The sequence below is a fragment of the Quercus suber genome, unplaced genomic scaffold (genome assembly GCF_002906115.3).
Source record: "Quercus suber isolate HL8 unplaced genomic scaffold, Cork oak 2.0 scaffold_496, whole genome shotgun sequence".
NCBI lineage: Eukaryota > Viridiplantae > Streptophyta > Magnoliopsida > Fagales > Fagaceae > Quercus > Quercus suber.
In genome coordinates, this window is record NW_027069945.1 from 473,613 (window position 1) to 484,109 (window position 10,497).

Consider the following 10,497-nt stretch of genomic DNA (forward strand, 5'->3'; position numbering starts at 1 on the left):
TCACAGGTTGTTGAAGTGGAATATGATGCAAGGATTGTAGTTGGTATGCTAATAATGTTCTCTCCTCAATTGTGGCTAATTGTAGCTAATTGTAGGGAGCTTATAACCAAAACTAAATACATTAGACCACGATTGTCCATTGCTTCAAGGAAACCAATAGGTGTGGATATGACCTAGCACGAAAATGGACCAATCTGAAACTACATTTTGTTATAACCAAAACCCTCCTAGTGTATTAATGCTTTTTGAATGCGATGGGCATGTCCTATGGACATGGCTTTTTGATTTAATGAACTTGGCTGCCAAAAAGAAGAGAAAAAAGGTTACCTTCATTTGAATAAATGGACATGGCTTAAAGCAACCACATCAATGGTTGCAAAATCTTATAAAATAAAAAAACTAGTTCATTTCACTCTCACCTCTCTCTCTCTTTTTATCTCTAGTCCCTCACTCTCACCTCATTGATCTTCGAAGCAAGTCGCCACTTATCTCCGAAGCAAGCCGGGCCACTGATCTCCGAAGCAAGCTCACTCTCGCCGTCCCACCATTGATTGCCGCCGAAGCTCACTCGTTGAAGCTCACTCACTGATGCGATCTCTGAAGCTCACTTGCCAAAGCTCTCACCATACCACCACCAATCGCCACCAAAGCTCTGTTTGATTAGTGGGTTTTGGGGTTTTGATCATTTTTAATTCTTTGTTTGATCAGTTTTGGGATTTTCAGTGGGCTTTGGGGTGATGGTGCTTGATGATGGTGGCTGATGATGGTGCTTGATGATGATGGGTTGATGATGGTGGCTAGGTAGGTTGATGGTGGGTGTGGATTAATCGTTGATGGTGGCTTAGGTTGTGATGGGTCTGTGAGAGGGTTCTAGAGAGAAGTGTGAAGATGAATATTTTATTGAATAAATGCGTAAAATAGACAACTTGATGTGAGCGTTTTGTAAAAATGAGGATGTAAAATAGAAAATATAGGTTTTTGGTAAAATTTACAAAATTTTTACATCCACTGATGCGAATGCTCTTACTTGAGAGTAGGAACATAGTTTACAATATTTGATGATGAATATAATTCTACATTGACAATGTTGTATGATATTGGTAAAAAATTGTTAACGAGCCTCCAACAATGTGATTGTGATTTCATTGGTTGAAGAAGATTCATGTTTACTCGTGAGAAACCGCCCTTCATTTGAATCCTTTTCCAAGAAGAAACCAGGTTGTTTGGGTTGAGGCAATGCACTCTCACTACCTAGCATCACAACGATAGAAGATATGCTTGGTCTATCCTCAGGACGTTGTTGCACACATAAGAGACTCAAATGGATGCAGCGCAATACTTCTGACAATGTGCATGATTCTTCTAAACATTCATCAAGCAATTCCAAAGGCCTACCCTCATTCCACAGTATCCATGCCTAAACAAAAGAACATGACTGTCATTCATCTATCCAACATATCTAGATAAGTAATCTAATTATTTGATACTTACATGTCCAATAAGGTTATGCTTGTTGTTTGGATGATAAAACCCTCTATTTTTCTTCCCACTTATGATCTCCAACAATAAAATCCCAAAACTAAAGACATCAGATTTTGTTGAGAAGAGTCCGTCAAAAGCATATTCTGGTGCCATGTAACCACTGCAGGGCATCACAAGTTTTTAAGTAAAAATTAAGTTGGAAATGTAGATTTACTTATAGATAATATCAATGAAACTTACTAAGTTCCAACCACTCTCTTTGTGTTTCCGTCTGACTGATCTCCTCCAAAAGTTCTAGCCATGCCAAAGTCTGAAATTTTAGGACTCATCTCACTATCAAGTAAAACATTACTTGCCTTGAGATCTCTATGTATAATTCTCAATCTAGAATCTTGGTGAAGATATTGAAGCCCCCGAGCAATCCCACATATAATGTGGAAGCGCTTGGACCAATCTAACAATTTGCCTTTCATTTGATCTGGTAAGTATATGGTTCAAGTTAATTATATATACCCTTATTTCAACCAAAATTTGGAAAATTTCTACACTTTAAGAAATATTGATCACATAATTACACCAACTAGCAAAGTGTATTAGGTTAAGGGATCCAAACCAAAAATGAAGGAGTCCAGGCCTTTGTTGGGCATGTATTCATAAACTAGTAGTTTCTCTTCTTCTTGAATGCAATAACCAAGAAGTTTTACAAGATTTCGGTGTTGAAGCTTGGAAATTAGTTTTACTTCATTTTTGAATTCATTCAATCCTTGTCCAGAACTCCTTGAAAGCCTTTTGACAGCAATTTCTCGTTCATCTTCTAGTATACCCTGAAATTCTCATTTGCAGATTGCTAAATTCTGAAAGCAAAACAAAATAAAAGAGTACTTCATCATTTTAATTGCTTTTGTACATCACAAACTTACCATGTAAACAGATCCAAAACCACCTTCACCAATCTTCTTGTTGATTGCAAAGTTCTCAGTGGCACAAACTATTGTGGATAGGTCAAAGAAAGGGAGCTCAAGGTCTTCGTTATGGCCTTCATTGTTCTGATAATCCATAATTCCACTTCTCTCTGTTTTTACTGAGATAGAAAAGAAATTCAGTAAAAAAAGAATAGGCGCAGCATCATTATGAGATAAAAGTTAAGATATAAAGGAAACTTCAAATAATAAGATTGGATATACATTCTAGTTAAGCTGGAAACAAAATATCGTATGACTATCTTCTATCATGAAAGCAAAATCTTCTTCATATCTTATAAAAACGATTTATTTCTCCCATAAAGATAGTATCCCACTTGAACAATGAGACTAATACAAAAATAAATAAAATATGTAGCAGTACAAGTAGAGTGGTGCTCATATAAGTGATCTAAAATAAATCAAAGTACTTAACAAAAACAAACTATAAAGCTTTCAAAATTATATCTGTATCAGTTTAAGTCCAGTACAATAAGCACTTTGCTATTTTAGTCATTCCTGCAGATATCTACTAAAATGAGTACCTTGGCTATTCAAGAATATCCACTAGAAACTCAAGATTAAGAAGGTCCATATCTTAAAATTTCCATGGACTTTTAGACGGCAGCATGGATTTGTGCAATTAGCCAGATACATATATATATATATATATATTTTGTTTAATTTTAAATTAAGAGTGTCAAAATGGGTGATGGGACACATCAAAAACATATCTTTGGTCAAATCCAAACCTAAACTACCGAGTCAAAAGTGACCAAATAAATTTGCCCCGATCTTTTTTTCTTTTTCTTTTTTTTCTTTTTTTTTTTTTTTTTTTTTTTATAAGAATTTTTATTAAGAAAAAGAAAAAGCCAACCAAGCACATTGGAAGTGTACTACAATGGTACAAATTAAGAACCTAGATTACAACGATCACTAAGATCGGGAAGAGATAAACAAGAACAAGATGGCATAATTAAACTCCAATCAAGGAGGGTACGGAAAAAGAAAAACTTAATGTCAAGAATAGACCGTTCACAATCCTCAAATCATCTAGCATTCTCTTCCCACCATAAACACCAAAACAAACAGTGCGGCACAAAACTCCATAAATCAATATTTCGATGTCTACTGAACCTGCTTTGCCAAGAAGCTAATAGCTCACTAAATTTATATGCCATAAACCAATGGATACCAAACAAACAAAATACCATAGAACTCAACTCATATGCTATAGGACAATGAAGAAGAAAGTGATCCACCGATTCCCCACACCTTTTATACATAAAGCATCAATCTAGCACTACAATATGCCTCTTCCAAAGATTATCTATAGTTAAGATCGCTAATCTAAGAAGAGAGCGCTAATCTAAAAGAAACCTTCGATTGCCATATCATTTTCCAAGGAAAACAAAGGACATAATAAGGAGATAAAGAGTGATAGAAATCTCAAACCTCAAAACCTATTCTCATTGCTGGCTTCTAGCAAAGTTTGTCAGCACCAACACCTCGCACCTTCATGGAAGAAATCACATCCAAGCCAATGAGCCTACCTCCCAATCTTGCGCTACACGACGAAACTAAAAGTCCCAATGAGGCCTCCCATTAGAGAAACGCATGACCTCTGACATAGAAGACTCCCTTGCCCAACTAACACTATACAATTCTGGAAATGCTTCCTTAAGAGAACAATCCCTACACCATACATCCTCCTAGAACTTTAAGCTAGTATTATCACCCACATCAAACCGAAGAAATTTAGAAAAGGCCAACCAACCACTTCTAATGGATTTCCACACACTAATACCATAGGTCGACACCAGTTTTGTACACTAACCACCCCCACTATCCCCATATTTCGCCTAAATGGATTAGAAATTTGCCCCGATCTAATGGAGAAAAAATTTATTTGTGTCAAATTACAAATCCCTAGGATTAATGACTTCAACCAATCGACTTTCAAATTACAATCCTTAGGATTAATCAACTGCGAACAAATTTAACCAAGGGTTTATTGATGTCCAAATGTACATGTTTATTGTAATTATGTGTCAAATCAGTGAATTTCATCAATTCATGTCCAAACCGTAGGATTGACCAACTTTGACTGAGTTTGACTGAGGGTTTTCTAAGGTCCAAACGTACTTGTTTACCTAGATTAGGCATCAAACCAATATATTCTATCAATTTATGGTCAAACTGAAATTTGACTAATTTTGACCAAAGTTTAACTAGAGCTCTGTTGTCTGATTGGCATGAATCTGGTTCCATTTTAAAAAGAATGAAAAAAAAAAAAAATCAAAAATTAAAACAACTATTTGCAGGCTACAATCAAAGTTGGAACAAGCAAAATATCATGAAATTAAGGGAAAATGGCTCAAACCAAGGCCAACCGTTGTCGAATTGATGCAAACTGGAAACCATTGGAAAGATCACAGAAAAAAAAACATAATAAATAAAAAATTTGTTTTTATATGATTTGGACATGGAAACTCCAAAAGAACCACTCACACTCACAAAAAATAATCAAAACTGGTTCAGGTTACGTTGCTGTGATCATGAATTGTCATGTCAAGAAATTGGAAGTGCAACTTTGGCACTATTAAAGCTTTATAATGATAAGTCATTTGAGTTAAAGGGACAACAGGAAGGTCATTAATTAAGAGAATGAAAGTGGATGGATTCTTTGATAATCTTGGATTTCTTTTTCAAAATCAGACTGCACTAGAACCATTCCACGCAAAGTTGTTTCGATCCACACATAGTTCATCTGAAGAACATTTACTTCCTCAAACTATGTAAAATTTTCTAAAACTTTCTTAAACCATGCAAAATTTTCTACGACTTGGTTAAACTGAATTTTTACATGGAAGTTCAAATTGTCGGTAATTTTATGTGAAAAATCTGAAAATTAGGAAATGCATATTGTAAGTCCCAAAATCATCTTGGGGTACTAAATCTGCGCCGCACTAAGTTGCTACAAATTGCTTAATGATATTTCAAAAGGCGTGTACTTCAAGAAACTAGTCAAAATTCTGTACAACTTGGCTAGGCCCGGTTTTTTTGAGGAAGTTTGGATAATCAGGTTTTTCGCACTAAAATGGAAAGCCGACAAAAATCTATGATTGGGTCAAAATTGCCTCACCAACTACCTAACTTCACAAGGCTATAACCTTCGGATCATTGTACAAAACTACACAAATGAGGAGGCACTAGAAAGTAGGTTTCATAAACTTTCCAAGGACACCAAGACCACCCAATGAAGGCCTTGACTAGTTGAGAAGATAGTTTTAGGCAGAAAATTTAAGTTGCACAAGGTGTATGACCTGCTCAGCAACACCAAGTATGGCTCAACCAATCGCTCCATGGCCTATAAATAATCTTGTTCTATTCATCACAAAGCTAGAGTAGGAGCATTGAGGGCTGATCAAGAGAAGCTTACTAGACGGCATGACTCATGGTTTTTAAACCCAAACCAGACTGCCCAATCTGATTGGGTTTACCACAAAGCGACAACCAATCCGGTTTATATATATATATATATATAAACCCTGCATGCTAAACAAAATCAGTGAACCACCCTAACCACCAGTTGAACCGTTCATAGTTCAACTTGTTCAAGGTAGTAACATTTTTCTAAGAAAACTTACTAAGGACACACGCTGTGGGGATTCAAACCTCAGGCATCTGCCCATAAATTAGTGTCACGTACCATAAGGCAGTTGGTTTTGTTGTGACTTTAATTGAATAACTATTATATTTATTGTTCTCTTACAAGATTAATAGGTTTTTATTTTATTATATAACCTCTCTCTCTCAATATATTAGTACCATTGAATTTGTATTAACTAAATTTATTTGTGATCGAATAATTGTGCTTTTGTATTTCAACGTGATATTTATGAATCTATTTATAAAATAGACTTATTTTAAATGAAACTGCTTTGTTCTTAAAGGACTACCAAACAAAAAAAAAATTTAGCCTTATTATTTTCTATTAACCTAATAAAAATCCTAAAATTCATTTGAAAGTAATTTCTTTAGATATTTTTTGGTCAATTTTGATAATTTTAACAAATGTAACACAATTATTTGTATTTTAATTAACTAGTAAATTATATATCATTAACATTCGACCAGACTCAAACCTTGGACCTTTCCCTTTTCTGATTCTTTGAACAATTTGGTTTTTAAAACTTTGGCACAATGCCACTAGAGCGTGAAGCAAGTGCATGTGAGTTGTATATCCCAAAGTTTTTCACTTTAGTTTTCTGAATCTTAAACATTTACATAGTATTTAAACGTTTTCTTACAGTAGCACTATAATAAATATCTTTGCACAGCCCAAGGAACGGTGTCCAAAGCTGTGCATGCGTGGCATGAATAGGTCAAGGGCATCCTAACGGTAAGGTCATTTGCATTCAGAAGTGGCTAGACTATGGCAGATAAGGAATTACTTCTCTGACAAGTAATTAGTGGTTCCAGAAATTGGTATTGCTTGGCAAAGAAGTAACGCTCTATTCCTTACCCAGTGAGGAATCAGAGTGGGAATCATATATATTAAGGGTTTGGTGTCGTTTGCCCATGAGGTCCTCTTACATGGGGAGAGAAGAATCTTTGAAGATCTTGGAATGAGTTTTTTTGAAGAGTGTATGAGTTAAAAATATATCCATTTCTTGAGTGGGAGAGCATAATTGGAAGAATTAGAGCTTTGGAATTGTGAGTGTTGTTTGTGAGAGCATGTTAGCTTTTGTGTGTGGCTAAATTAAGTGTTGTTGTATCCCATGTCATTAACAATGGATTTTGGTTGATATACAAATGAGTGTATGCATGAAAAAGGCCAAACCATGTCAAATATTGTATCGTGTGAATGCTTTTATTTCTTGTTTGTGTGTATTTGCTTCTGCTGACACGAAATTAGAACCCAAAAAATTGTCTAAAGTTTGCTTAGTCTAATGACACTGTTTAGTCAGTGAAATTCTTTTGGAGTGCACTGAAACATTTAACATGATTGTAGTATACCTCATACCAATCCTTGTTCCAAATTTTGTATTATCAAATGGAAATAACTAGATTTTGCATATTGACAAAGAGATCCTGTTTAAAAGCAAAAGGCCTTTCAAGTGATTCCATGGGAGAATGCTACCATATGTATGCAATGGTTTGCAGAGTAAAGTTATTTTACCTTTTAAGTTTGTTCTGCTTCTGCAAATGTAAAGGCCAACTAAGAGCATTCCACAAAACGCAGCAAGGGTGGCAGCAACTATCACTGCTCTCTTTATCTTATGAACATGACTTGCCTCTTCATGTTTGAAATTGACACGACAAAGAAAAATGTAGTTAAACTAAAGCTAACGGATATGAAACTGAAAGAAAAGGATTGCAGTAAACAAAATCAAATCAGAATGAAAAGCATAATGAAAACAATAATTAGCTTCAATAAGGAGTTCTTATTACAAAATTAACTTCATACCTAGCTCTGAAGCCAGCATTCTGATGTATAGATCTTGCCCACCAGAAGGAAACTGTCTAATATCCATTAGATCACCAAACCACATGGCACAGCCACTACCACTTCCTCTGATATCTGAGTTTGTATAAGCCATACATGAACAGTTGTTCAAGCACTTGGCCCTGCATTCATTGAGGCTCATACTTTGATTCACCCAAGAATATGTAGTATCTGGCCATTTCAAATCAACAAATTTGAGAAATCCATCTTTATTGCAGCTCAGAGGTTTATTGCGTACACAACCTTGAGACCAGTCCATTAAGCTCCATTTTTCCGGTAATTTAGGCTTGAATCCTTGTAAACATTGGCAGACTGGTGATCCACTAATGATACAATTTCCATTGGATCCACAAAGGCCATAATAGTCACAATAGTCTCTAGGTACTGATGTATAGCGGTGCCAAACTTGACTAGCTTCAATCCATATGTAGCGTTCACGTGTATTGCTAGTTTGGTTCAAAACTATTCTTGAGATTACTGATTTATTTTTGAGGTTGTAGGTATAGTACACCTCATACTCATTAGAAACAAAGAAGTAATCATAAATCGGATTGGGCTTTAGATCCGGTGAACCACTGAACTGAAGACCGTTCCATGGGCCTGTACGGTAGAACTTGCTGGTCCCTTTCTGAATAACAGGCTCGGGGTATGGATGCATTTCTATCCCATATGTGAAATCCCCAGGAGATGGATCATCTGGACTTTTCCATGCTGTAAGACGCCACTTAATACCTTTTCTTAAGTCCCATCCCATCTTCATTCCTGGTAAAAATGTATCAGACGGATAGTCGAAGCTTTCCCACAGAAAGATTCCTGAATTTCCATCTCTTAGTACAAGATTTCCAGAGTCTAGTAGCTGTAACACAGGATTCCTGGCTTGTTTTTGTAATCCTATCGACCAAACAACACTCTCATTCTGACTCATAAGCACAAGATTGCCTGTGCTGTTTATTTTCAACAAGCCAGATGAGTCATTGATTGGGTTGAGTCGGTTTGCCACCCAAACAAAAGTTTTAACTGGGATACTCTTGTACCATATTCCCAAGTAATGATTCTTGGAACTACCAGGACTGAAGAAACCCAGTTCAAAGCTTCCATCTTTGCTCACCAGGGTTCTTCCATCACTAATAGATTGAGATGGGGTAATGCTATCTATTGCAAAGGAGACTTTAAAGAACAAAAAGAGTAAATAAGTAAGCAGAAAAATAAAAGAAAGAATGCCCATTGATTGTTTAGTTTCACTTTCACACCCCCTTGCTTATCACTCATACTTAAACAATGAGAAGGAAGAGCAATTTCAGATATGTTTACACATTGATGAAATCTGTCAATAACGCCTCCTTACTTGACTTTTCAACAATGCGAATTTTCCACTAAACATGGACGTTTTTTTCTTCACCAGTATAACCGTAGTCCGCACGTTAATAAAAGCAATTTTGTCTTGAAATTGAAAAGGACAGGTTCTTTGTCACATGGACTATAAGAGAATTCAAAGTTTTGTATTAGCTTTTGCACCCATTTGTCATTGTTGAACATTCATACCAGACTCTATTTCATTTTACATATTATTTATTTCTTTATTCATATTTCAAGACCCAAACCCAAAGCACCAACCCACCTGTTTTAAGGAATACCTTCACAATATACAACTTATTAAACTCTGACTTTCTTTGTGACAGAATTGAAAGAAACCAATTTCAAACACACTTATTACCATACTCATGTCAAAAATTTAAGCAAATGTTCACGTTAAAATTATTCAGCAGAAAATAAATTAGAAATAATACTAATAATTCCAGGCCAAGAACAATAATTTATAAAAACAGTCACATAAGCCAATACCCATTTCAAGATTCAACTAAAATAACAAGTAAGAAACGATAAGAATGTCCACAACCAAAGAAACCGAACCAATCCCACACAGTCCCAAAAGGCAAACCAGAACAGGTACGATACCTGAAAATGGGCTTCGATCGGCGGCATTTGCAAAGGCACTTCCTCTCGTCGGTGTGGTCAGTAGACGAACGGCTGGTCTGCTCCTTCCTGAAAATGGCCCGCGCTCGATTGAGAGAGAGAGAGCTAAAGAGCACTGGCGTGACTGTTTCTGTTTATAAATTACTTTTTTCTTTTTTTTCTTTTTTTTTTTGGTATCTGTAGTCTGCAACTCCTTACTTGACTTTTCAACAATGCGAATTTTCCACTAAACATGGACGTTTTTTTCTTCACCAGTATAACCGTAGTCCGCACGTTAATAAAAGCAATTTTGTCTTGAAATTGAAAAGGACAGGTTCTTTGTCACATGGACTATAAGAGAATTCAAAGTTTTGTATTAGCTTTTGCACCCATTTGTCATTGTTGAACATTCATACCAGACTCTATTTCATTTTACATATTATTTATTTCTTTATTCATATTTCAAGACCCAAACCCAAAGCACCAACCCACCTGTTTTAAGGAATACCTTCACAATATACAACTTATTAAACTCTGACTTTCTTTGTGACAGAATTGAAAGAAACCAATTTCAAACACACTTATTACCAT

General features: G+C 35.6%; 1 protein-coding gene across 2 annotated transcripts; it reads right to left on the reverse strand.

Annotated features, from left to right (window-relative positions):
- Window positions 1-309: 309 nt before the first annotated feature.
- LOC111985779 (G-type lectin S-receptor-like serine/threonine-protein kinase At4g27290) lies at window positions 310-10,019 on the reverse strand. Of its 2 annotated transcripts, XM_065763183.1 has the most exons (8): window positions 9,910-10,019; window positions 7,915-9,430; window positions 7,627-7,743; window positions 2,403-2,563; window positions 2,096-2,306; window positions 1,723-1,960; window positions 1,492-1,642; window positions 310-1,417 (listed from the first exon to the last, which is right to left on the reverse strand). In XM_065763183.1, exons 2-8 carry the CDS (start codon window positions 9,176-9,178, stop codon window positions 1,112-1,114), a joined length of 2,448 nt encoding a protein of 815 aa, XP_065619255.1. In that variant the 5' UTR covers window positions 9,179-9,430; window positions 9,910-10,019; the 3' UTR covers window positions 310-1,111. The 2 variants fall into 2 exon arrangements, with proteins under 2 accessions (XP_065619255.1, XP_023873196.1); XM_024017428.2 differs by lacking the exon at window positions 9,910-10,019 and having other exon boundaries at window positions 7,915-9,884.
- Between the last annotated feature and the right edge of the window lie 478 nt (window positions 10,020-10,497).

Excerpts from the sequence above, each read along its gene's own strand:
- LOC111985779 (XM_065763183.1), bottom strand. The coding sequence starts at position 9,178 with ATGGGCATTCTTTCTTTTATTTTTCTGCTTACTTATTTACTCTTTTTG. Across the intron at positions 1,961-2,095 it reads CCTGGACTCCTTCATTTTTG|ATCAAATGAAAGGCAAATTG; the intron begins GTTTGGATCCCT and ends TATACTTACCAG. Across the intron at positions 1,418-1,491 it reads AGCATAACCTTATTGGACAT|GCATGGATACTGTGGAATGA; the intron begins GTAAGTATCAAA and ends TCTTTTGTTTAG.